The sequence below is a fragment of the Erpetoichthys calabaricus genome, chromosome 11 (assembly GCF_900747795.2).
Source record: "Erpetoichthys calabaricus chromosome 11, fErpCal1.3, whole genome shotgun sequence".
Classification (NCBI taxonomy): Eukaryota; Metazoa; Chordata; class Cladistia; order Polypteriformes; family Polypteridae; genus Erpetoichthys; species Erpetoichthys calabaricus.
The window spans coordinates 53,493,476-53,515,543 of NC_041404.2; the positions used below are offsets into that span (position 1 = coordinate 53,493,476).

Genomic DNA, 22,068 nt, shown 5'->3' on the forward strand with positions numbered 1-22,068 from the left:
GAATGATGAATAAACGATTAAATGAATGAATAGGACTAAATAAACAAATAAATGAATAAATAGGCATAAATAAACGAATGAATGAATAAATAGGCCTAAATAAACAAATGAATGAATAAATAAGTAAGTCTATTAATGTATATTATTCCATTTGGTCAAATTTGCATGCACATTTATTTTAGGCTAAATAAGTCCCTTATGCGCATCAAGCCTGCATTTATTTGATAAAAAATACAGGAAAAAAATTACAATTTAAAAAATGGTTTTCTATTTTAATATAGCCTACTTTTCAATATAATTTATTTATGTGATGCAAAGCATATATATTATATATAAATAAAATATATATATGCCCCTTTTTTTATATTTGAGCCCCTGCCCCTGAGGAACTCTCTGCACGTTTTATGCTTACCGTTATGAGACTATGTTTTGGGAGTCCCAAGTCCACTTGCTTCTTGTGGAGTTCATGCTTACGTTGCCAGCTGTGTGAAAAGGCCCCGACAATATTACGGCATAGTCCGAGGGCGCGCTCGGTTTTTTGCCTCTGGTCATGCAATCCATTTGTGACAGCCAAGTTTAGATTGTGACTGAAGCAGTATAGCCACGGCCAATGCAGGGACCTGATTGCGGCATGAATATTGGCAGCGTTGTCAGTGGTTATGGCTGAAAGTTTTTTCTCGTCAAGTTGCCATTCCTGAAGTGCAGCTCTGAGCGCAGCAGCAAGATTGTCCGCTGTATGACTCTCAGGAAAATACGTAGTTTGGAGGCATTTGGATTCAAGTTTCCAGTCAGGTGTAATAGTATGGACAGTCAGAGACATATATAGTGTCATGTTAACTGACGACCACATGTCAGTTGTTAAGGAATAACTGTCTGCCGCTGACAGCAGCACTTGAACATTGTCTCTAACTTTACTATATAAATGTGGGACGGCTGTTTGTGAGAAATATTTCCGTCCAGGCAGCTCGTACTGGGCATCTAGGACCTTTACCATGTCCGTAAAGGACTTTTTTTCCACTGTGTGGAAAGAGACCATTTCCTTCGCCAAGTATTTTGTCACTGCATCAGTACAGGTTTTCCAACGGACACTGTCCCTTTTGTACTTTGTTGCTTTCCCGAAGGCCCCCATTATCGTCGGCTGCGTACTGGCGGTGGACCTAGATGTTGTTGGTCCTGCATCGGGAGGCGTTGAAACTGTTGCACTGAGTGAACTCGGGTCCATCCTCGCAGCAGTGAGTGGATGGTGGTTTCGTATATGCGACCTTAGGTTCGAGGTATTTCCATCTCTCGCGATCACCTTTTTGTTGCACAATTTGCAAATTGCCTCGTCCGTATTTACCGCCTCTCCCTTCTCGTTCGGTCGAAACCCGAAATACTGCCAAACTGCAGAAGTTGTGTTCTTTTTCGAGACCAGGTCACTTGGTGCACGACTCGCCATCTTTCCCCACCTCTCTCTTTCTCCTCCACGCTGTCACGTGATGACAACCATACATACGCATTTTTAGGCATTAAATAAATTATATTTAATATTTAATCCTTGTCTCCCATATAAGTGCATTGTTTTTATGACAGTATAACGGTATTGAAACTGATACCATTGCTATTTTTAGATCCCGCGGGATACCATATTACCGTATTACCGCCCAAGCCTAGTGCACACACATATTAATACAGGTTTGCATGGCCCCATAAAGTGATAATTTTCAATGGGGGTGGCACTAATGAAGAGAAGGAATCACATTGCATGACAGCTGCAGTCAAAATATAGAACTTTTTTTATTGAACAAATTTTGCAAACAACTTAAACTATAATTTTGACAACATATTTTCAACCATCCAAAGAGGCATTTAGATATCCAGAGGTGCTTGTCAAAAGTTGTATTGCACTGAACATGTCTTAGAATAAGTAATAAATAGTCAATAGTTTTTGTAAACCAACTACACTTTCTGTTAATGATACCAATCTCTGTCCACTGACACATTAGCTATATGGATTGTAATGGCGTTGGTTATCTCAATCCACCACTTGCTTTTTTTGTTGTAGTCAGTACTTTTGGCAAACACGTCTGACTCAAGTGTCCTCTCGCTTTTTCAGTTTTACCTGAGGACATGGAAGGTACCAATCTTAGTTCCATACATTCACGGTACAACAAAGCATGTTTGCGGCTAAGGTGGTGCAACAAATTGCTCGTGTTGCCGCCTCTGGCGACAACTTTAGCTCGAAACATTTGCAGAAAATAGTTGTTTGGTCTATATCCGACCTTTTAAAACCAAAGTATCTCCAGACAACAGACACGGCTCCTTTTTTCGGCAAAAGTTCTTCTGTGTCATCACGTTCAACTTTATCATCTGCAACAGCTTCAGTTTCTGAATGTCCTCTGTCGATTTTCATCGCTCAATACCTCCACTAACGCATGTACTCCGTTGCCTGCGTGTTTAGCGGTGTAGCAGTGAAAAAGGTCCCCCCTTAAACAGTTTTCCGCTGCGCCACGTTCCGAACATTGTTTAAGTTATTTAAACCAGTATTGCGGTATAAGAAAAATCCATATCATAACAAAAATAAAAAACGGTTTTCGGCAGGAACTGGTATACCTCCCAGCATTATACACAAGTAATTCAGATTTGAAATGAAACCAGCAGCGATATGAAGCCAAAAAAATGGTGTTGCTTTAAAACCAGTTTGCGCTTTTAAAGTTTAGAATGGTACCCGATATTTCATTTTACTTCCATCTCCCCAATCTCAGGAGAGCCATTACTCATGGCAGTTAGACATTACTGTTATGGCCTAAATTGCCTCGTACTGGCACAAAATGGTTATGCTTTAGTGATTCTTTACCAAGCCTTTGCTGCAGCCATTTTCATTTACTTGTTTTTCAGGATTTATTATTACAGTCTAGTATTATCAACAAGTCAGATGCATGCTGTAAATTTTCTCCTTGAACTTCTTAAGTGTGCTGGTAGTATGTCACGCAGAAGTGATGGCCCAGTGGAGGCTGTAGGGAGAGTAGAGAATTTTAGTCTTGTCAATTATTTATCATTTTTGCATTTGGCAATGCTGTGATGAGAGAGGTTTGTGGGGTTTGTATTTTAAAATAAATAAATAAATTGAGAGTCCCGGAGCATGCAGGATCTGAGCAGGTGCATGTCCCACTCTGAGGTTGATTGGGGTGCTTGGCTGATCACGCATTCAGGTACAAATTGGAGCATGTCAGTCAAGTGCCTCGTTCACAGTAGGTAGAGGATGGCATTGGCACCCCATCAGAGCTATTTAGGGGTCCTGCATGGCAGAGAGGGGAAAAAACCAAAAGATCAGAAAGGGTCAAGAAAAGAAACAAGGAGGAGAGAACAGAGGGTATGGGTTAAGAAAGAGGCAGGAGAGCCTGTATGGTAAGAAGTGGAGGTAAGGTGGTCGGGAGTATGTCCATCAGAACTGAATTATTGTTGAATTATTGTTCTTCATTTGAATTTGGGTGTCCATTTGGGAGGCTTCATGTCTGACGGAGTCTGCAAAGATGTCAATTCATCTCAAATTTACACCTTTGTTATCAAATGATGTGCACAGCTGACCAGTTACCCAAGTCAATTTTCTTTTGATTTTATTTATTTTATTAAAATCAAATAACATTCCATACAAATAAATCAAGATTTACAAAAATAGGCTTGAAACAAATCAACCCCCACCACTGAGAAAGAGAGCTAGGTCAGCAGAGTAAAACTTTAAGCTAGTAAAATTGGCGATTCTAAATTGACCCTAGTGTGTGCTTGGTGTGTGTGTGTGTGTTTCTGTGTGTCCTGTGGTGGGTTGGCACCCTGCCCGGTATTGGTTCCTGCCTTGTGCCCAGTGTTGGCTGGGATTGGCTCCAGCAGACTCCCGTGACCCTGTGTTCGGATTCAGCGGGTTGGAAAATGGATGGATGGATGAAATAAGTAAATAGATTAATTAATAAATGAATAAAGATAACTCGAGTAAAAGAGGGGAGAGAACCTGCTTCCTCAATTTAAATGCTTATTCTAAAATGTTACTGATTAGATCCTGCCAGGTTTTGAAAAAGATTTGCACAGATCCTTTAAGTGGGAATTTGATTTTTTCCATTTTCAAATAGTATACAACATTAGTTACCCACAGACTTAAAAGAGGTGAGTTAGGATTCTTCCAGTCGACCAAGATAAGTCTATGTGCTAATAGTGAGGTAAAGGCAATTACAGTTTGTTTGTCCTTCTCCATTTTAAGCCCCTTTGTGAGACCACCAGGCACAGCTGTTAGGGGATTAGGAGGGATTGGGACACCAAGGCTGTCTGATAGGCATTTACAGATTTTGGTCCAGAATGGGCCCACAATATGTGGCCCAGTGAGGCTGGAGCTCGATTGCAACCTTCGCAGGTTGGATCTTGCCCTGGAAACATTTTGGACAATTTTCCAATAAATTATATGCTGTGGGCGGCACGGTGGTACAATGGTAGTGCTGCTGCCTCGCAGTTAGGAGACCTGGGTTCGCTTCCCAGGTCCTCCCTGCGTGGAGTTTGCATGTTCTCCCCGTGTCTGCGTGGGTTTCCTCTGGGCGCTCCGGTTTCCTTCCACAGTCCTACGTAATACATGCAGGTTAATAATAATACATTTTATTTATATAGCGCCTTTCCCATGCTCAAGGCACTTACAGAATAAATAAAGAATGGCAGAATATACAGTATATAGCATTGTACAAACCAGATAAATAAATAAAGAAGATTAAGACAGTAAATTCTGAGAAAAAAACAAGACAACATAATTGATGATCTAGCACACACACACACAGGTTACATTAGCAACTTGACAGAGAGGTAAACTGAGAGAAGGGTAATAAAGTCAAGTAGAGCTAAAAGCCTTCCTGAACAGATGAGTTTTGAGTTGTTTTTTAAAAGAATTCATGGAGTCAGCTGACCTGATTAATTTTGGTAGGTCATTCCAGAGCCTGGGCGCTATACAGCTGAAGGCCCTGTCACCCATGGAGTGTAGATTAGTGAGGGGCACAACAAGATTACCAGAAACCGAGGACCTTATTGGGCGGGCAGGCACATAGTGATGGAGAAGGTCACTGATGTAGTTTGGTGTGAGGTTATTTAAAGCTTTGTAGGTTATTAGTAGGATTTTATATTCGATTCTGTACGACACAGGGAGCCAGTGAAGACGGAGCAGGATGGGTGTGATGTGCTCGCTGCTGCTGGTTCGAGTAAGGACTCTTGCAGCTGAGTTTTGAATAAGCTGGAGCTGTGATATAAGATTAGAAGGGGCACCTGCCAGTAGGGAATTACAATAATCGATGCGGGATGTGATAAAAGCATGGACAAGTTTCTCAGCATTAGAGAAGGAGAGGAAAGAGCGAACACGGGATATGTTACGGAGGTGAAAGTAAGAAAGTTTCTTAATGTGATTTATGTGGGCGGAATAAGTGAGGGAGGAATCAAAAATGACACCCAAGATTTTTTACAGTAGAGGCAGGTCTGATGAGATCACCGCCAAGATGGACTGGGAAGGAGCTCATTTTATTAAGTTGCATTTTAGTCCCAATTTGCAGGAGTTCAGTTTTATTGCAATTTAATTTTAAAGAGTTCTGCTCCATCCAGGTTTTAATTTCACTAAGGCAGGTTGTGAGCTGAGAAAGCTCTGATGAAGTTCCACTTTTAACATTGAAGTAGAGCTGAGTATCATCTGCATAAAAATGATAACCCAATCCATTACTACGGCTAATATGGCCAAGGGGAAGCATATAAATACAGAAAAGCAGAGGACCGAGGACAGAGCCCTGAGGGACTCCTTGTGTGACTGGCGCTGAGCTGGATCTGCTGTTGCCAAGACTAACAAACTCTTGCCTATCAGTCAGATAGGACTTGAACCACTGGAGGGCAGTGCCAGAGATACCCAGCATGTTCTCCATTCTGGACAGTAGGATGTCATGTCTAACAGTGTCAAATGCTGCACTGAGGTCTAACAGAATTAATATGCTAGTTTGTCCAGAGTCTGCTGCCATAAGCAAATCATTGGTTACCCGTAGCAGAGCAGTTTCACAGCTGTGCCGCGCCCTGAAACCAGACTGAAAGGGTTCCATCAAATTATTAGAGGTTAGGTAATTGGTGAGTTGGGAAGCTACAACACGCTCAAGAACTTTTGACAGGAAAGGTAAGTGGGAAATAGGCCGGAAATTGTTAAGATTGTCAGCATCAAGGCCAGACTTTTTTAACATTGGGGTTACAGAAGCAATTTTAAAAGTGAGCGGCACAGAGCCAGTGTCAAGGGATGAGTTTATTATTGTTGTAATAGTCAGGATTATGGCATGAAGGCAGGATTTAAGTAGTGTGGTGGGGATGGGGTCCAGTACACAAGTAGTCGGCCTCATCTTACAAAGCAGGTTATTAACAAACGCAGAAGTGACTGGTGAGAACTTAGAGAAGGAGCTGGATGGAGTGGGAAAACAGGGAGAGATATAAACAGATGATGTATTTATGTTAGTTGAATTATTTAGATCTTTAATTTTGTTACGGAAAAAGTGGAGGAATTCCTCACAGACTTCAGTAGAAGAGGTAGTTGGACCAGATGCGGGTTCGAGTAGTTTATTAACTACAGAGAACAAAACCCTTGGGTTATCATGGCCACTTTCTATTATTCTGCCATAATGGGTGTTCTTGGCAGAAGTTAGTGCTTCTCTGTAAGCTCTTTGGTGGTCAGAGAAAGCCTGGATGTGCACGGTGAGGCCAGACTTACATGACATTCTCTCAAGGCGTCGGCCAGCTGCTTTCATAGATCTCAATTCTGAGTTATACCAAGGAGCTGAGCATTTAAAGGAAACCTCCTTATGTTTTAAAGGAGCTGTTTTATCTAATGCTGAGTGAAGGGCTGTGTTATAGTGGTGAACAAAACTATCTAGTGTTGATGGAATAGGTGCAGACAGTAAAAGATCAGAAATGGATCCAGAAAGGATAGAGGGACAGATATTTTTAAGGTTTCTGTAAGAAATTTGTCGTTTACAGGTAAGAGGTGGGAGAGGTAATGAGACAGTGAAAAATACTGCCTTATGGTCAGAGAGTCCCAAATCAGTGCTGTAAATGTTGGCAACAGATAGTCCAGAAGTGCAGATCAGGTCCAATATATGACCGCCAGAATGCGTTGGAAAATCAACATGTTGTGTCAAGTCAAAACAGTCATTGCATTGCATTGGCGATCCTAAATTGTCCCTAGTGTGTGCTTGGTGTGTTGGTGTGTTTGTGTGTGTGTGTATGCCCTGCAGGTGGGCTGGCACCGTGCCCGGAGCTTTATTCCTGCCTTGCGCCCTGTGCTGGCTGGGATTGGCTCCAGCAGACCCCCGTGACCCTATGTTAGGATATAACGGGTTGGAAGATGACTGATAATTGTATACTTTGTACATATGGAGCTCGAGTGAATTTTGTGCATGGCTGTCTTCCACTCCTTTTCTGAGATGTTGAGTGACAGATCCTTTTCCCACTGCACCCTTGGATCTTTGAAAAGGAGGGACTGTAAAATGGTTTTACATATTACGGAAATGCTGTCCAAGTCCTCAAGACTGATCAATAATTTTTCCGGCATGGAGGTAGTTGGGAGGTGAAGGAAATCTGGTAGGTTCTTAAGCCAGGAATTCAGGTTGGAACGGGCTTTGCATGCTACTAACATCTAGCAGAATTGGCAGTGCCCAATTTGTCCAACAAGGCTTTTTTTTTTTATTATTTTTAGGTGGGAAGTTGTTCTCCATATACCTGAAGTCAATCTACTCTCACAATCATTAGCCATATGGTCAGTAAAGATGAGCCTGCCAATTATAGAACTGGAAATGTATATTGAAATGGCGGCTCTCCCGTCATTCCTGCAGAGAAACTGTTGACATTTGTTTTTTTTCATCTCATTTTCACTTCCCATTGTTCATCTTGAGATTTATCTTTGTGTCTGTGTGCATATTGTGTTTTATTTATCTTTGTCACATCTGTCAATATCTGGAGCTCCCCTTGCTTATTATTATGTTTTTAACCAAATTCTAAAATTTGTCTTTCTGTTTTAGGTGCTTAGGAGTGGTTACAAACTTACTTGCACTATAGTTTTTATACTTCCTCTTTTTATACTTCAAGCAGTAATTTCTTGCGAGAGATTGGCGACAGAGTCTTAAATATGATGACTTTAATAGACCTGCTGTTGCTGTGTGCCAGACATTATGGGGGTATCGCCGTTGTGTGTGTTCAGGGTTTTGTGTAGAAAAAGAATTGTTTGACCTTAAATGAAAGTCTGCAAAGTGAACTTTAATCTCGTCTGAATTGTTTGAGTTGTAATTTTAAACTGTAGAGCGGACGTGCAAATCAAGGAAAAATGTGTCTTTGTCTCAAACATTATGGAGGGCACTGTAGTTGGCAAGATAAAAACTTATTAAAGGTACATTTTGCACAAATGTTAGGAAATATTTGTTCATGCTAAGAATTATAAATTTGCAGAAAATGTATTACCATTGGGCGGCATGGTGGCGCTGTGGTAGCGCTGCTGCCTCGCAGTAAGGAGACCTGGGTTCGCTTCCCAGGTCCTCCCTGTGTGGAGTTTGCATGTTGTCTCCATGTCTGCATGGGTTTCCTCCCACAGTCCAAAGACATCCAGATTAGGTGCATTGGCGATCCTAAATTGTCCCTAGTGTGTGCTTGGTTTGTGGGTGTGTGTGCCCTGCGGTGGGCTGGCGCCCTGCCTGGGGTTTGTTCCTGCCTTGCACCCTGTGTTGGCTGGGATTGGCTCCAGCAGACCCCCGTGACCCTGTTTTAGGATATAGCGAGTTGGATAATGGATGGATGTATTACCATTAGTGTTTTAACTTGCCATAAGAAGTCTTTTTGAGACATTGTAAACTGCTCTTTAATCAGTATTTTATAGAAGAATTACAATACATATGGTTTTAAATGTTACCTTTTTTTTTGGGTTCTCTTAGCTATGTTCTCATGCAGTGGATAAACATACGGTCTGCAGACTCTGACACACTGTTTTTTTTTTTTCTACCAAATTACAGTACCTCAAAAACAGGAAATATAACCGCACCCTTTTACTAGAGGAAATAATGTCCAGAAGCTTCCCATTGCAGCTGGAAGAGAGGAGGCAGGTGCATGAAGCAGAAATTGCTGAACTTTCAAAGTAAGTAGGTCTGCTTATGTAAAGCTAGTAAAGCCCATAACATTTATATAAAATAAACAACAAGACCAAGAAACATTTTATATAATGTTTAATATTTTTTAGATATTTTCTTACAAGAAGGGTGCATACCAATTCTCTGCACCAAATCTTTGCCAAAAGGCTGCGATGTTGAACCCTCATCTGAGTTCACCTCTGTTATAGCACGTCTTTATTTGAAAACAGCAGTGTCAGATTGGGGGGACCATGAACGTGACTGAGAGAAAAAAACTGAATATAAAAGAAAAAAAAACGCTAACCTTTAAAAGTGTAAGAGCCATTTCCTAGTTACCGTATATACAAGAATATAAGCCGAGTTTTCAGCACCCAGAATGTGCTGAAAACGTCACCCTCGGCTTATATTCGAGTCAGGTCCCGCTGCCCCCGCCAACCCGAACAGAAAGCTGGAGTGTATAGTACACACACACACGCGAGAGAGACACACACACACACACACACTCGCGAGAGAGATACCATATTGTTTTTGTTGACCCTCTTCTCCACTTACAGAGCTAGTTTACTGTTTTTCTTTGAAATAAATACTCAAAAACATTTAACCTACTGATGCTTCAATTGATGTACAGTAATTTTATTGGTATTTATTTTGATTATTAAAACTTACCAGTAGCTGCTGCATTTCCCACCCTAGGCTTATACTCGAGTCAATAAGTTTTTCCAGTTTTTGTAGGTAAAATTAGGTACCTCGGCTTATATTCGGGTCGGCTTATACTCGAGTATATACGGTACATAAGATTCATAAATATTTTACTAGATGACAATGCATAAGTTAAAATTGGTATATTCTAGTTATATCTATCTGCTTTAACTAAACATTATTCTTCAGTTAGTGACCAGCCTTGCCATGTGTAAGATGTAGAAGGCACATGGTTTTAAACTGGGCCTACGGGCCTTTTGAGTGTGTGAAGTAACTCTTAAGAAAATGCGCTTATTTAAGTGCAAAGCCATACGCTTAAGGCATACAGAAGAAGAAATTAAGAACTTTTAAGTACAGAAATAACTAAAGTTTCTCAAGAAAAGCTAAGTTTAGAGAAGATATATTTTTCCTTGTTTTTGCCTTTTATTCTACGTGTGTAACTACTTTTTTCTTTATTCTTGTGCGGATTATTTGCTTTTAATTTTCACTAAATATGTTTAAAACGAACTTTTGGACTGAGAGATTTCTTTCGGCACGCGTTTTACCCATGCTTGATCTTGCCTTATACTTCGGCGGCTACACTAAAGTTTAAAACCATGTTCCCTCTACATCTTACACATGGCAAGGCTGGTCACTAACTGAAGAATAATGTTTAGTTAAAGCAGATAGATATAACTAGAATATACCAATTTTACTCAATTTATGGGGGCTTTAGGAACCTCCCATAGATTATGCATTGTCATCTAGTAAAATATTTATGAATCTTATGTAACTAGGAAATGGCTCTTACAAATAGTACGATAAATTTACAGACTCAAATAAATCAAATGTATGTTTTTATTGTATAATAGTAACAATAAGAGCAGCTCACTACTCAAAACGGTATTTCTAGGGAGCGCCCGAAATCAAACCGGCAACCTCTTGATTATGAGTCAGCAGTTCTTACCGTAGCACCACCCAATCTGTCGAGTCAGCGTCGTACCCTAACTCGATTTCTTTTTCTTCGGATATTTTCCTGAATAAAAGCGCACTTGTCTTGTTGCAGTATATGTGTACCTTTTGTGAAAGTGTTTATTTGATATTTGCACTTCAGTCTTCACACGTTATACAGTTCATGTCAAAATTTTATCATTAGTACTACAACATGAAAAACGTTTCTGTTTTAGGTATGTGTTCAACATTTCTTGCATTTCTCGCATTTCCTGTCATCCTACACTTACATAGATTGTTGTAGACACGGAACACACATGAAATGCATGTGTTCCAAATAACAATATATTATTTATCCTCTACAACTCCAGGCACCTCACACCCACGTAAACAGACTTTTTGCCCAAGTTGAGCTGCGTCGGTGGGGGTGATGGGATAGCAGGCTGCTTGCTGCTTATGCTGATTGAGACATTTACAAAATAAAAGACGCTAATGGAGAGGTGCAAAGGAATTTAAGGTGTCCCAGGATTACAAGTTTTTTCGTAGGCTTCAGGGATTCTAGTGTTAAAGAAATTACTTTCACGTAGAACATCAGAAGGGAAAAGCATGTATTTTTTTCATAGCACTTTTTAAATATGGTTTTTATGCACAATTTATGTACCACACATTTCTACAGGTTATTCATTTTCAGAAAGCTGCTAAACATTTATAGCTCCCTTTAGGATGGTGCTTGACATAGCGCAGCTTGTTAAGAAAGGATTCCACAGAATCTGTAGGCCCTGTAGGTTTATAAAAACCTCTGAATAAACTGAGAAATGCCAGGTGTGGGTAAATTGAATTATCAAGGGGCCTGTACCTACTTGTAGGGTTTTGTTGAAGATATAAACACTGTAAATTTATTTAAAGCATATTTCTAGTTCCATAACCCTGTGTGTAATTCTTATATTGTTTCTATACCTAGATGAAAAGATTATTTAAATAAGAGCTTATTTAACACATTTTTTCCAATTATTGTGTTTGCATGTAGTTTAACAAAGAATATTCCAATCTTTGTGTGCACTATGGCCTACCCTGGAATCCCCTGCCCTCTTCATATATTTGAGCCTCGATACCGCTTAATGATGCGCAGATGTATGGAAACTGGGACAAAACGGTTTGGGATGTGCACGTATCAGCACGGAAAAGGGTGAGTGATTTCCAGTTGTGAATGGTTATACCAAATTTCCAAATTGTTGCATTAGGGTACTATTCCATGTTAGCCATTATGAATGTAGTGAGAAGCCAAGCAAAATGACACCTTTTATTGGCTAACTAAAAACATTACATTATGCCAGCTTTCGAGGCAACTCAGGCCCCTTCTTCAGGAAAAATGTGCCTGAGTTGCCTCAAAAGCTTGCATATTGTAATCTTTTTAGTTAGCCAATAAAAGGTGCCATTTTGCTTGACTTCTCACTACAAATTGTTACATTAAATGAACTTGTCATTCATTCATTCATTCTCGATACCCATTTTGTCAGTTTCATATTTATAAGAGGTGGAGTTTATCTCTTTAGCTTTAGCTTGGACAGTATGCCAGCCCTTCACAGGGCATACTCTCACTCACACACATACACACACACCCACAATCACTAATTCCAGACCAATTATTCTTTGAATTATCAGCTTCAGTTTTAAAATATATAGAAATATCTGTATGCATATATAAAACTCATCACATGCTAAAGTGTTGGTTTTTGTTAAAACATTTCTTAAAGTTAAGTTATCTGATACTACTGTGTATTGCTAGTTGGCTGCTTGCAACTTGTTGCTTTTAAAATTACTGAATGATAAAATACAGGCATATGAAAAAGTTTGGGAACCCCTGTCAGCCTGCATAATAATTGACTGTCCTTTCAACAATAAAGATAACAGTGGTATGTCATCTATGAACATCTGAATACTGCAGTGTTTTCCGAACAAAGATTTTTAGTGAAGCAGTATTTAGTTGTATGAAATTAAATCAAATTTGAAAAACTGGCTGTGCACAAATGTGGGTCCCCTTGTCATTGTGCTGATTTGAATGCCTGTCGCTGCTCAATGCTGATTACTTATAACACCAAATTGGTTGGATGAGCTCGTTAAGCCTTGAACTTCATAGACAGGTGTGTCCCATCATGAGATATAAAGGTATTTAAGGTGGTCAATTCCAAGTTGTGCTTCCTTCCCTTTGACTCTCCTCTGAAGAGTGACAGCATGGGATCCTCAAAGCAACTCTCAAAATATCTGAAAACAAAGATTATTGAGTCTCCTGGTTTAGGGGAAGGCTACAAAAAGCCATCTCAGAGGTTTAAACTGTCAGTTTCAACTGTAAGGAATGGAATCAGGAAATGGAAGGCCACAGGCACAGTTGCTGTTAAACCCATCAGGTCTGGCAGGCCAAGAAAAATACAGGAGCGGCATTTGTGCAGGCAGGATGGTGAGAATGGTTACAGACAACCCACAGATCACCTCCAAAGACCTGCAAGAACATCTTGCTGCAGATGGTGTATCTGTACATCATTCTACAATTCAGCGCAATTTGCACAAAGAACATCTGTATGACAGGGCGATGAGAAAGAAGCCCTTTCTGCACTCACGCCACAAACAGAGTCGCTTGTTGTATGCCAATGCTCATTTAGACAAACCAGATTAATTTTGGAACAAAGTGCTTTGAACTGATGAGACAAAAATTGAGTTATTTGGTCAAAACAAAAACCGCTTTGCATGGCGGAAGAAGAACACCGCATTCCAAGAAAAACACCTGCTACCTACTGTCAAATTTGGTGGAGGTTCCATCATGCTGTGGGGCTGTGTGGCTAGTTCAGGGACTGGGGCCCTTGTTAAAGTCGAGGGTCAGATGAATTCAACCCATTTATCAACAAATTCTTCAGGATAATGTTCAAGCATCAGTCACAAAGTTGAAGTTACGCAGGGGTTGGATATTCCAACAAGACAATGACCCAAAACACAGTTGGAAATCTACAAAGGCATTCATGCAGAGAGAGAAGTACAATGTTCTGGAATGGCCGTCACAGTCCTCTGATGATTTGAAGCAGGCTGTCCATACTCGGCAGCCATCAAATTGAACTGAACTAGAGAGATTTTGTATGAAGAATGGTCAAAAATACCTAGAGGCTGTTAGATTAGCAAAAGGAGGCTCAACTAAGTATTGATGTCATATCTGTGTTGGGGTGCCCACATTTATGCACCTGTCTAATTTTGTTATGATGCATATTGAATATTTTCTGTTAATCCAATGAACTTAATGTCACTTCTGAGATACTACTGTTTCCATAAGGCATGCCAGATATTAAAAGGAAGTTGCTACTTTGAAAGCTCAGCCAATGAGAAACAAAAATCCAAAGAATTAAGAGGGGTTCCCAAGATTTTTCATATGATTGTATATAAGCTTTGGAAAGCTGTGTCATTGTCATAATTCTGTGAGATGACCAGTAATGTAGATAAAATAAATATCACCTTTATGAGTAGTAATACAAGTTGAGTATCCCTAATGCCCGGTGTAAAACACCAGCCCAGCTACAGACAGACACTGAAGCACAACGATCTCCAAAAGCACACACTTTTTATTGTCACCTTCTTCTTCGTACAACACACTGTGCACGAACCACCACAATAAACTCAGCTCAGTCTTTTCTTTGCCTTTTCCTTCTTCTCTATTGTCCTCACTCCTCCTCTCTCAAGCTCTGTCTTCTTCCTCCTGACTCCGGCCCCTTTTATAATGCCTCGGATGTGCTCCAGTTGCTTCGCGATGATCTTCCGGCGGCACTTTCTGGTGTGGCGGAAGTACCACATGAGCACCTGGAAGGAAGCACTCCGGGTGTGCCTGGAATTTCTTCCCATAGCACTTCCAGTTGTGGCAGAAGTGCTGCAGTCCAGGGCTCCATAATCCTCTGGTTACTCCCTGGCGGTGTCCACGTGCCCCAAAAGGGTTGAGCTTCTAAGCTCTGATCCCATGGCCCCAATGCAGACCAGGGTGGCTGCCTTCTTGTGGTCCAGGAGAGGTATTGTCCCTCTTCCGCTCCTTCCAGGCATCCAGGCTGGGCAGGATTCCCAGCTGTCTGCTGCACTGACTAGCTCAGTCGGTAGACCATGAGACTTAATCTCATGGCTCAAACCCACGACCATATGTTGGGCAAGTTGCGTTTTTTTGCCATACAACCACACCACATGCACTTCAGAAGAGATTGTCAACGTGAAGCTAGGTATGTTTGGGCCCAGCCAGTACCTGGATGGGAGACCATTTAGGAAAAGCTTGGGGTGCTGCTGGAAGAGGTGTTGGTGTGGCCAGCAGGGGGTGCTTACCCTGTGGTCTGAATGAGGATTCCAAAGCCACCAGTGCAGTGATGGGGACACTGTGCTGTAAAAATAGTGCCATCCTTCAGATAAGATAGAAAACTGAGGTCTTGACTCTCTGTGGTAATAAAAAATCCCTGGGCATCCTTTGTAAAGAGTAAGGGTGTATCGTGATGTCCTGGCTGAATTGCCCACCACGGCCAAGTCATTCTGAGCCCTAATCATCCCATGTCTCTAACAGGCTAACTATCTCTCACCTCTTCACCACCTAATAGTTAATGTGTGGTGAGTGTACTGCTGCAAAAATGGCTACCGTCGCATTATCCGGTACACATTAATGGTGCTTGAAGTGGCACCCCGCTTCCTAAAGTGCTTTAAGTAGTGAGAAAGTGCAATGTAAATGTAAAGAATTATTATTAATCCAATATTTTTTTTGAGTGTCAACATGATGTCACCTATATTCCCTCTAATTTTTTATTTTTATTAACTGCTGATCAGCCAACTCCAAATGGATTTCTTCATTTTGAGGAGGGATGAGGGGAGCGGTGTCAGGTCCACTGGGACGCATCAAGCGCCACGAAACACCACCACTTGAGTGACTGTCTTTGTGAACTGCGGCAAGACAGACAGAGCCAGGTCAACCTGTTAAGCATCCTTGACTTGATTACATCTTGCCTGAAGAAGGGTCCTTAGCTGCCTCGAAAGCTTACATATTATAATCTGTTCAGTTAGCCAGTAAAAGGTGTCATTTTGCTTGACTTCTACAAAAGAAAGAAAAGTTCTGAATTGGCTGTCCCGGTCTCAGTAAGACATTATGCAGTGTGACCACAAGTGGGTGCCAGAGAGCCCTAAACCACAGTCCCAGCTATTTACCACACGTGTAATAGAATAAAATAAAAGACTTATTATCCTTTTTTACAGGCACCTTCTCACAATCCTCTTGTCAAATTACAATAATAATAATAATAATAATAACAACAAGTCACCAACTATCCAATAAATGATCTTTTGGGTCTTCTTATCCTTCCTCCTTCATCACCTTCGCTAAGTACTGCTTGCTGCCTCCCGACTCCAACTTGTCGGACCCAGGATTGCATCTGGTATCATTCTGTCCCGGACTCCATTTCCCTAGCACACCTGCAGGTGTCCCAACTGGGCTCTGACACGAGGACCACTGCCACCTAGCGTATGGGGGACGGACCCACTTCCAATTTACAGCTTCCTCTGGTCCCTCCATTATTTTATACCGGCTGGGCACGATATAATATTTCCACCCAGTTAGCCACTGATGTTTCTCTCAGGCCTCCCGTCCAGGTAATCATTCATGCTCTCTGCTGACCGGGATGCCCATTTGTATGCCACAGCAGACATATTGCTGTCTGGTCTCCAGGTTACAAAAAGAACATAGCAGTGTTAGAAAAGTCCAGAGAAGAGCGACTAGGCTGATTTCAGCGACCCTGTGGACGAGTTATGAAGCAAGATTAAAAGAGCTGAGCCTTTTCAGTTTGAGCAAAAGAAGATTAAGAGGAGATCTAACTGAAGTGTTTAGGATTATTAAGGGAACTATAACAGTGGACTGAGTCTGGGGCATTAAGAGTTCATCAAGAACACAAGGACTTTAGGGATTTTTAAAACTCGAGTTGATGCTATTTTAGAAGAATGAAGTGGATAGGACTGGCGAGCTTTTTTGGGTTGAATGGCCTGTTCTCGTCTAGATTGTTCTAATGTTGGTATTAAAGAACCCCAGAAGCTCAAGGGTATCACAAAGATATCTCATTATGTATATGCAAATATTCCCAAATCTGATACTCAACCTGTACTATTACTTGATGAAAACAGTATATTGATCTTTTTTGTCACTTTTTAGCAATCTTTCATTACTAGTTTAAAAGCTGTCACATTCTACAGCTATTATCGATTTTGTAGGTTTGCCGAATATGGATGCATGTTGGAGATTCAAAGTTTTAATGTGCTCCCTGATGGGAGATCCTATGTGGATACAGTAGGAGGGAGTCGTTTCCGTGTGCTTCGCCGAGGACAGAGGGATGGATATCACACGGCTGATGTAGAATATCTGGAAGATCAAAAAGTAAGTTGATGTGAAATTCTTAACAAAAAAGGAAAATGTTGTAATAGATTGACCTGTTTTAGTGATTTATCAGATAACCTCTCATTATTGTTTTTGAAAGCCCCCAGCGTTATTTGATTTTTTAAAGACTTATTTTCATTTTACTTCTTTCTGGTCTGCATAGGGACTTGTCTTGTGCAGTTGCTTTGGCTTCCTTTACTGCGCAGGTGGAGAACAACCCATTTTGCTTTTCAGGTGAAGACATGTTCCCTCCAGTGAAGTTCTTTAGGTGATATTGTACAAAATAAGAAGGGGGATGAGCAACTCCATGTCCATTGGGTTTAACTCTTTTAGGGCTAATCTTTTTTTGTTTCTTTTCTCCCAGGGCTGAATATTTTTCCAGAAACTAACTTTTTTTATAAAAGAACACAAAGCAATTGTTTAACATATCAAATCAGCACAAAATATTTACTTTTGACAAATGTTACTGTCTTGCATGTTGTATGAGCCTGCATACTTGTGAAATTTGTGAATTTCCCCTTGGGATTAATAAAGTATCTATCTATCTATCTATCTATCTATCTATCTATCTATCTATCTATCTATCTATCTATCTATCTATCTATCTATCTATCTATCTATCTATCTATCTATCTATCTATCTATCTATCTATCTATCTATCTATCTATCTATCTATCTATCTATCTATCTATGATTTCACATACACGTTACACAGCAAAGTCCTGAAAAGTATGATCTCGCTCAAAGCAGCCAATTTGCATGCATTGCCATATTGTACTGCTTACAATACGTGTTGCACTGGTGCCTCCTTTTCAATTGTCTGTTGCTGCTATTTCTCATATATATTGTCAGTGTGTACTGTAGGGAGACAAGTCACCCGTTTGACATCATGCCATGCCAATGCCACCAAGTTTTCTGCCCGCATGAAATCTGTATTGTCACCTCTTTTCCTCTTCAGTCTGTCTGGCTTCAACTGTGAAGGCCTGTGTCTCCTGTTCACTCTCACTGTGCCACAAGCTCCAATTCCCCTGCTCTGTAGCTCCATGAACAATTTTGGGCATGTATAAAAATTGTCCATGTACACAACATGACCCAAATGTTCATAGCCCTGAAGCAGCTCCAGCACAACCCGACTTGTCATGGGACAGTTCTCTCTTTGAAAGAAATACTTTTCTGTTGTGATAAGGATGCAATATAGCACCCGACCCGGCACAGACTTACACAGAGGCACGTGTAAAACTCAACAAAACTTTTATTTTCTTCACCTGTGGGGCACGTCTTCCCTGTGAACCCCACAGGCAATACACAGTCCCAAAAGCACTTAAACCACAGAACAAATACTCTTCCTCTGGCACCACCTTTCCTCCCAGGTAACCTCGTCCTCTTCCTCCCGATTCTGGATCATAAGTGGTGAATGCTGGCCCTTTTTTTAGCCCGCCCGGAAGTGCTCCAGGTGCTTGATCACCTGTTTCTAATTGCACTTCCGGGAGGGGCTGTATAGTTGTCTGGGCCACCTCAGGGACTTATGCAGCAGCCCCTGGCGGCCACACCAAATCCCAGCAGGGCTGTGGAGAACTCCATCTCCCATGGAGCCATGCGGGAAACTGAGGCACCCACGTCAGCCAGGGAGGCTGCCACCAAGCGTCCCAGGGGAGGTACTGAGACGCCCATGGTTGCTCCCCGGGCATTTGCCCTGGCCACCCGCCACACTGTATATGTAATTACTTTCAGGCAGAAACCAGTGTTTGCTTCTGCCAATACAAAATCCTTTATGCCGTACTTTATGGGCTTGTCCGGCAAAGAAAAAAAGGCGTCCCTTGTCTTTTATCATAGATTAATGCACAGACAAATCACGGCCAGGCTGATAAAATTGTTTATATGTTGGTTCCACAATGTCAAGCAGGGGCTGAACTTTATACCTGGGGTTATAGCCCGGCACACCCCTTGAGATTTGCTTCTGGTTATCACAGAAGTGAATAAAACTTTGCAGCAGCACGTACCTATCATCACGCGGCATAACCTGTCCAAAGCCACCAGGGAACAAAGCACATTTGGACCAATGCTCCCTGAAGCTATATCACCAGTCTAGTCCCATCTCTATTTGTAATATCACAAAGCCCTTCATCTTGTCTTTTGTTGTGGGTTTCCACTTTGAAAAACGAGAATGCAGCGTAAGAGCAGCCCGCGATTCAAAAAATTGCTCTGCATACCCGTTTGTCTCGTCTGACAGTAGCTGAAAAGCAGCATCAGGAGAGAGCAGCCTGAAGTAGTCCAGCGACTGGTAATCTGTAGTGTCCAACAGCAAGCCATGCTGTCTTGTGAAGTCTGGTAGCCAGTTTGGCTCCCACGGATCAATGTCTGGGTATTCCTCCCACACGAACCTTGCCGTAGGTGCGTTGGCTGCGTGAATGCGCTCAGCTAGCAGCCGATCACCTGGGGCGGCATCGGCTGGTGTCCGATCAGCTGATGCCAGTTCCTCGCTCTCTTGCTCGATCTCCTGATCACTGTCAACAAAATCAGATTCTGAAAAAATCAGAGTCCGACTCAGCGATAATGTGCTAAACATCGTCTGCTGAGTATTTTTTTTTCTGCACTCGCTTCGCTCCCTTGTGAGATGTCGATGCCATATTGCTTTTGTTTACATTTGTTTACATTTCGTAACTCACACACACGCAAGGATTAGATGCCGAGTCAATGAGTCTAACATTCCTCCGAGCAGAGAGGGAATGCCTGTGACGTAACAGTGAGTTTTGTCGCTATTAACAGCTGATTGTCGCCCTCTACCCCTGGATGTCGATTGCCCTGAACCCCTCCTGTCGACAAAAGTCGACATCCGTCCTAAAAGAGTTTATTAGATAGCACTTTATTTGTCCTCTGGGATAAATTTGGCTTTTTACACAAGTTAAACAAATAAATACAATAAATAATATTATATTATGTCAAACAACAAACCCCTGTTGAATACACACCAGAATGACTAAAAAGAAACAAAACTTCTGACTTGGCAGTCCCAGTGACACAGTGAGGCTCTATACAGACATACTGGTGTTGGTATGAAGGACCCTCTGTCGCATTTCTTGACACACTTCTGCTGAATAATTTGTTGGCTGAAAATCCTCAGGGTTGGTTTGTCACAGAGAGAATGTTCAGCATTGTTCATAATGACACCCTGTTTTGTCTTCATTCTCTCCTCTACTAACCCCAGAGGGTCCAGAGAGTGTCCCATAACTGAGCCTATTCTTTTTAATTAGCTTGTTGATTCAGTGGGCCTCTCTTGAAGTGATGGTCCCGGCCCAGCGCACTACAATGAAGAAAATCTCAATGGCCATCACTGAATCATAGAACATGTAAAGGATGTCACTTGTCACATTAAAGGTGTGTGGTCTCCTAAGAAAAAAGATCCTGCTGTGCCCTTTTATTTCCCACAGTTCCTCTGTGTTACAAGACCAGTCTAGCTTTTCATTGAGGTGGACCCCAAATACACGTAGCTATGCACCACTTCCACACCCACTCACTATTTGTGCTCTGTCAATGAACCGGCAGATAAACTTTTTTGAGCAGAAACCAGGAGATGTAAATAACAAAATAAAGCAAATAAAAAATAAAAATCAGCAGTGGTCACCTAGACCATCAAGGGGGCTGGACCCAGAAGTGGTGTCATTAGGCCCAGCACCGGAAGTGACTGTAACTGGTCTGCAGAGAAGTGAGATAAAGAGTCAGTGCACTACGCCACCCCCAGTCTGGTGCGGAATTACTCTTATTCAGGCCCTTTAGCTGCCTTCCATGTGCACGTGTGTGACAATAGGCATTTTCAACTATAGAAAGGTAAGAGATAAGAAAAGAAATGGCTGCGCTGCTTATCGGAAACAGCAAGCCCTTGAAATGGCCGCTATCACCGATAGCGGACTTCAATCCGGAGAGAGACAGTGCAGAAGGATACGTCTAGAGACAGATAATGAGGAGGAAAATGAAGGTGAAGTTGGCAAGCAACTGCAGCAGCTGCACAGAGTGAAACAGCATAAACCATGTCACCTGAAACCGCTTTTTCCAAAAGCAAAAATGGACAAGGAAAAAAACCCAGAGAAGGTGTCATTACAGCTGTGTTTTTATTGCTTTGCTCATTATTTAGGTATTTATGAGTTTAGAGAGATAAGCAAAGAAGGGCAGCTGACACCTGTCAGCATAGGAAGACCCTGAAAGAATGCTGTCATTGATGGCAGATGACGAGTCAAAGAGAAAGCAAAAAGCATGCAGCAAGGAGACAAACGATAAACAACAAAGTAAGGTAGTGCAGAGTGATGCTACGTGTGATATTTGGTGTGGTGTATTTTAATTGTAGGTTTTATTCAGTGGTCTCAGAAACCCGGCTGCCCGGATGGAGGATTCTTTTTTGACCTGAGTGATATGCAAGATGGAGCTCCTATCAGACAGACCCTGAATGTGCGGCTAAAGCAGATAATTTGGAATTCGTTAAACCATTACAGAAAGACTTGGACAGCATACAGGCTTGGGCAGATTTGTGGCACATGAAATGTAATGTCACTAAACATAAAGTATTACACATAGGAAGTAAAAATGTGAGGTTTGAATACACAATGGGAGGTCTGAAAATTGAGAGAAGGATTTAGAAGTCATAGTGGGCTCGACACTATCAACTGACAGACAGTGTTCAGATGCCATTAAGAAGGCAAACAGAATGTCATGTTATATAGCGCCTTGATGTGTGGAGTGCAAGTCACAGGAGGTTCTACTGAAGCTTTATAACACACTGGTGAGGCCTCATCTACAGTACTGGGTGCAATTTTGGTGTACAAAAAGGACATAGCAGCACTAGAGACAGTCCAGAGAAGAGCAACTAAACTGATTCCAGGGCTACAGCA

At 41.6% G+C, this 22,068-nt stretch overlaps 1 protein-coding gene across 2 annotated transcripts in view; it reads left to right on the top strand.

The window, feature by feature from the left end:
• The window catches only part of lonrf1 (LON peptidase N-terminal domain and ring finger 1), a 91,928-nt gene that overhangs the window by 47,282 nt on the left and 22,578 nt on the right, over positions 1–22,068 (top strand). For both annotated transcript variants that reach the window (XR_007936306.1, XM_028813091.2), the window contains exons 8-10: positions 9,024–9,145; positions 11,794–11,952; positions 17,025–17,187. Coding sequence is in view for 1 of the 2 variants with exons in the window: in XM_028813091.2 (XP_028668924.1) it covers positions 9,024–9,145; positions 11,794–11,952; positions 17,025–17,187 (444 nt within the window). In the remaining variant the exon portion in view is untranslated. The remainder of the gene's footprint in view (positions 1–9,023; positions 9,146–11,793; positions 11,953–17,024; positions 17,188–22,068) is intronic.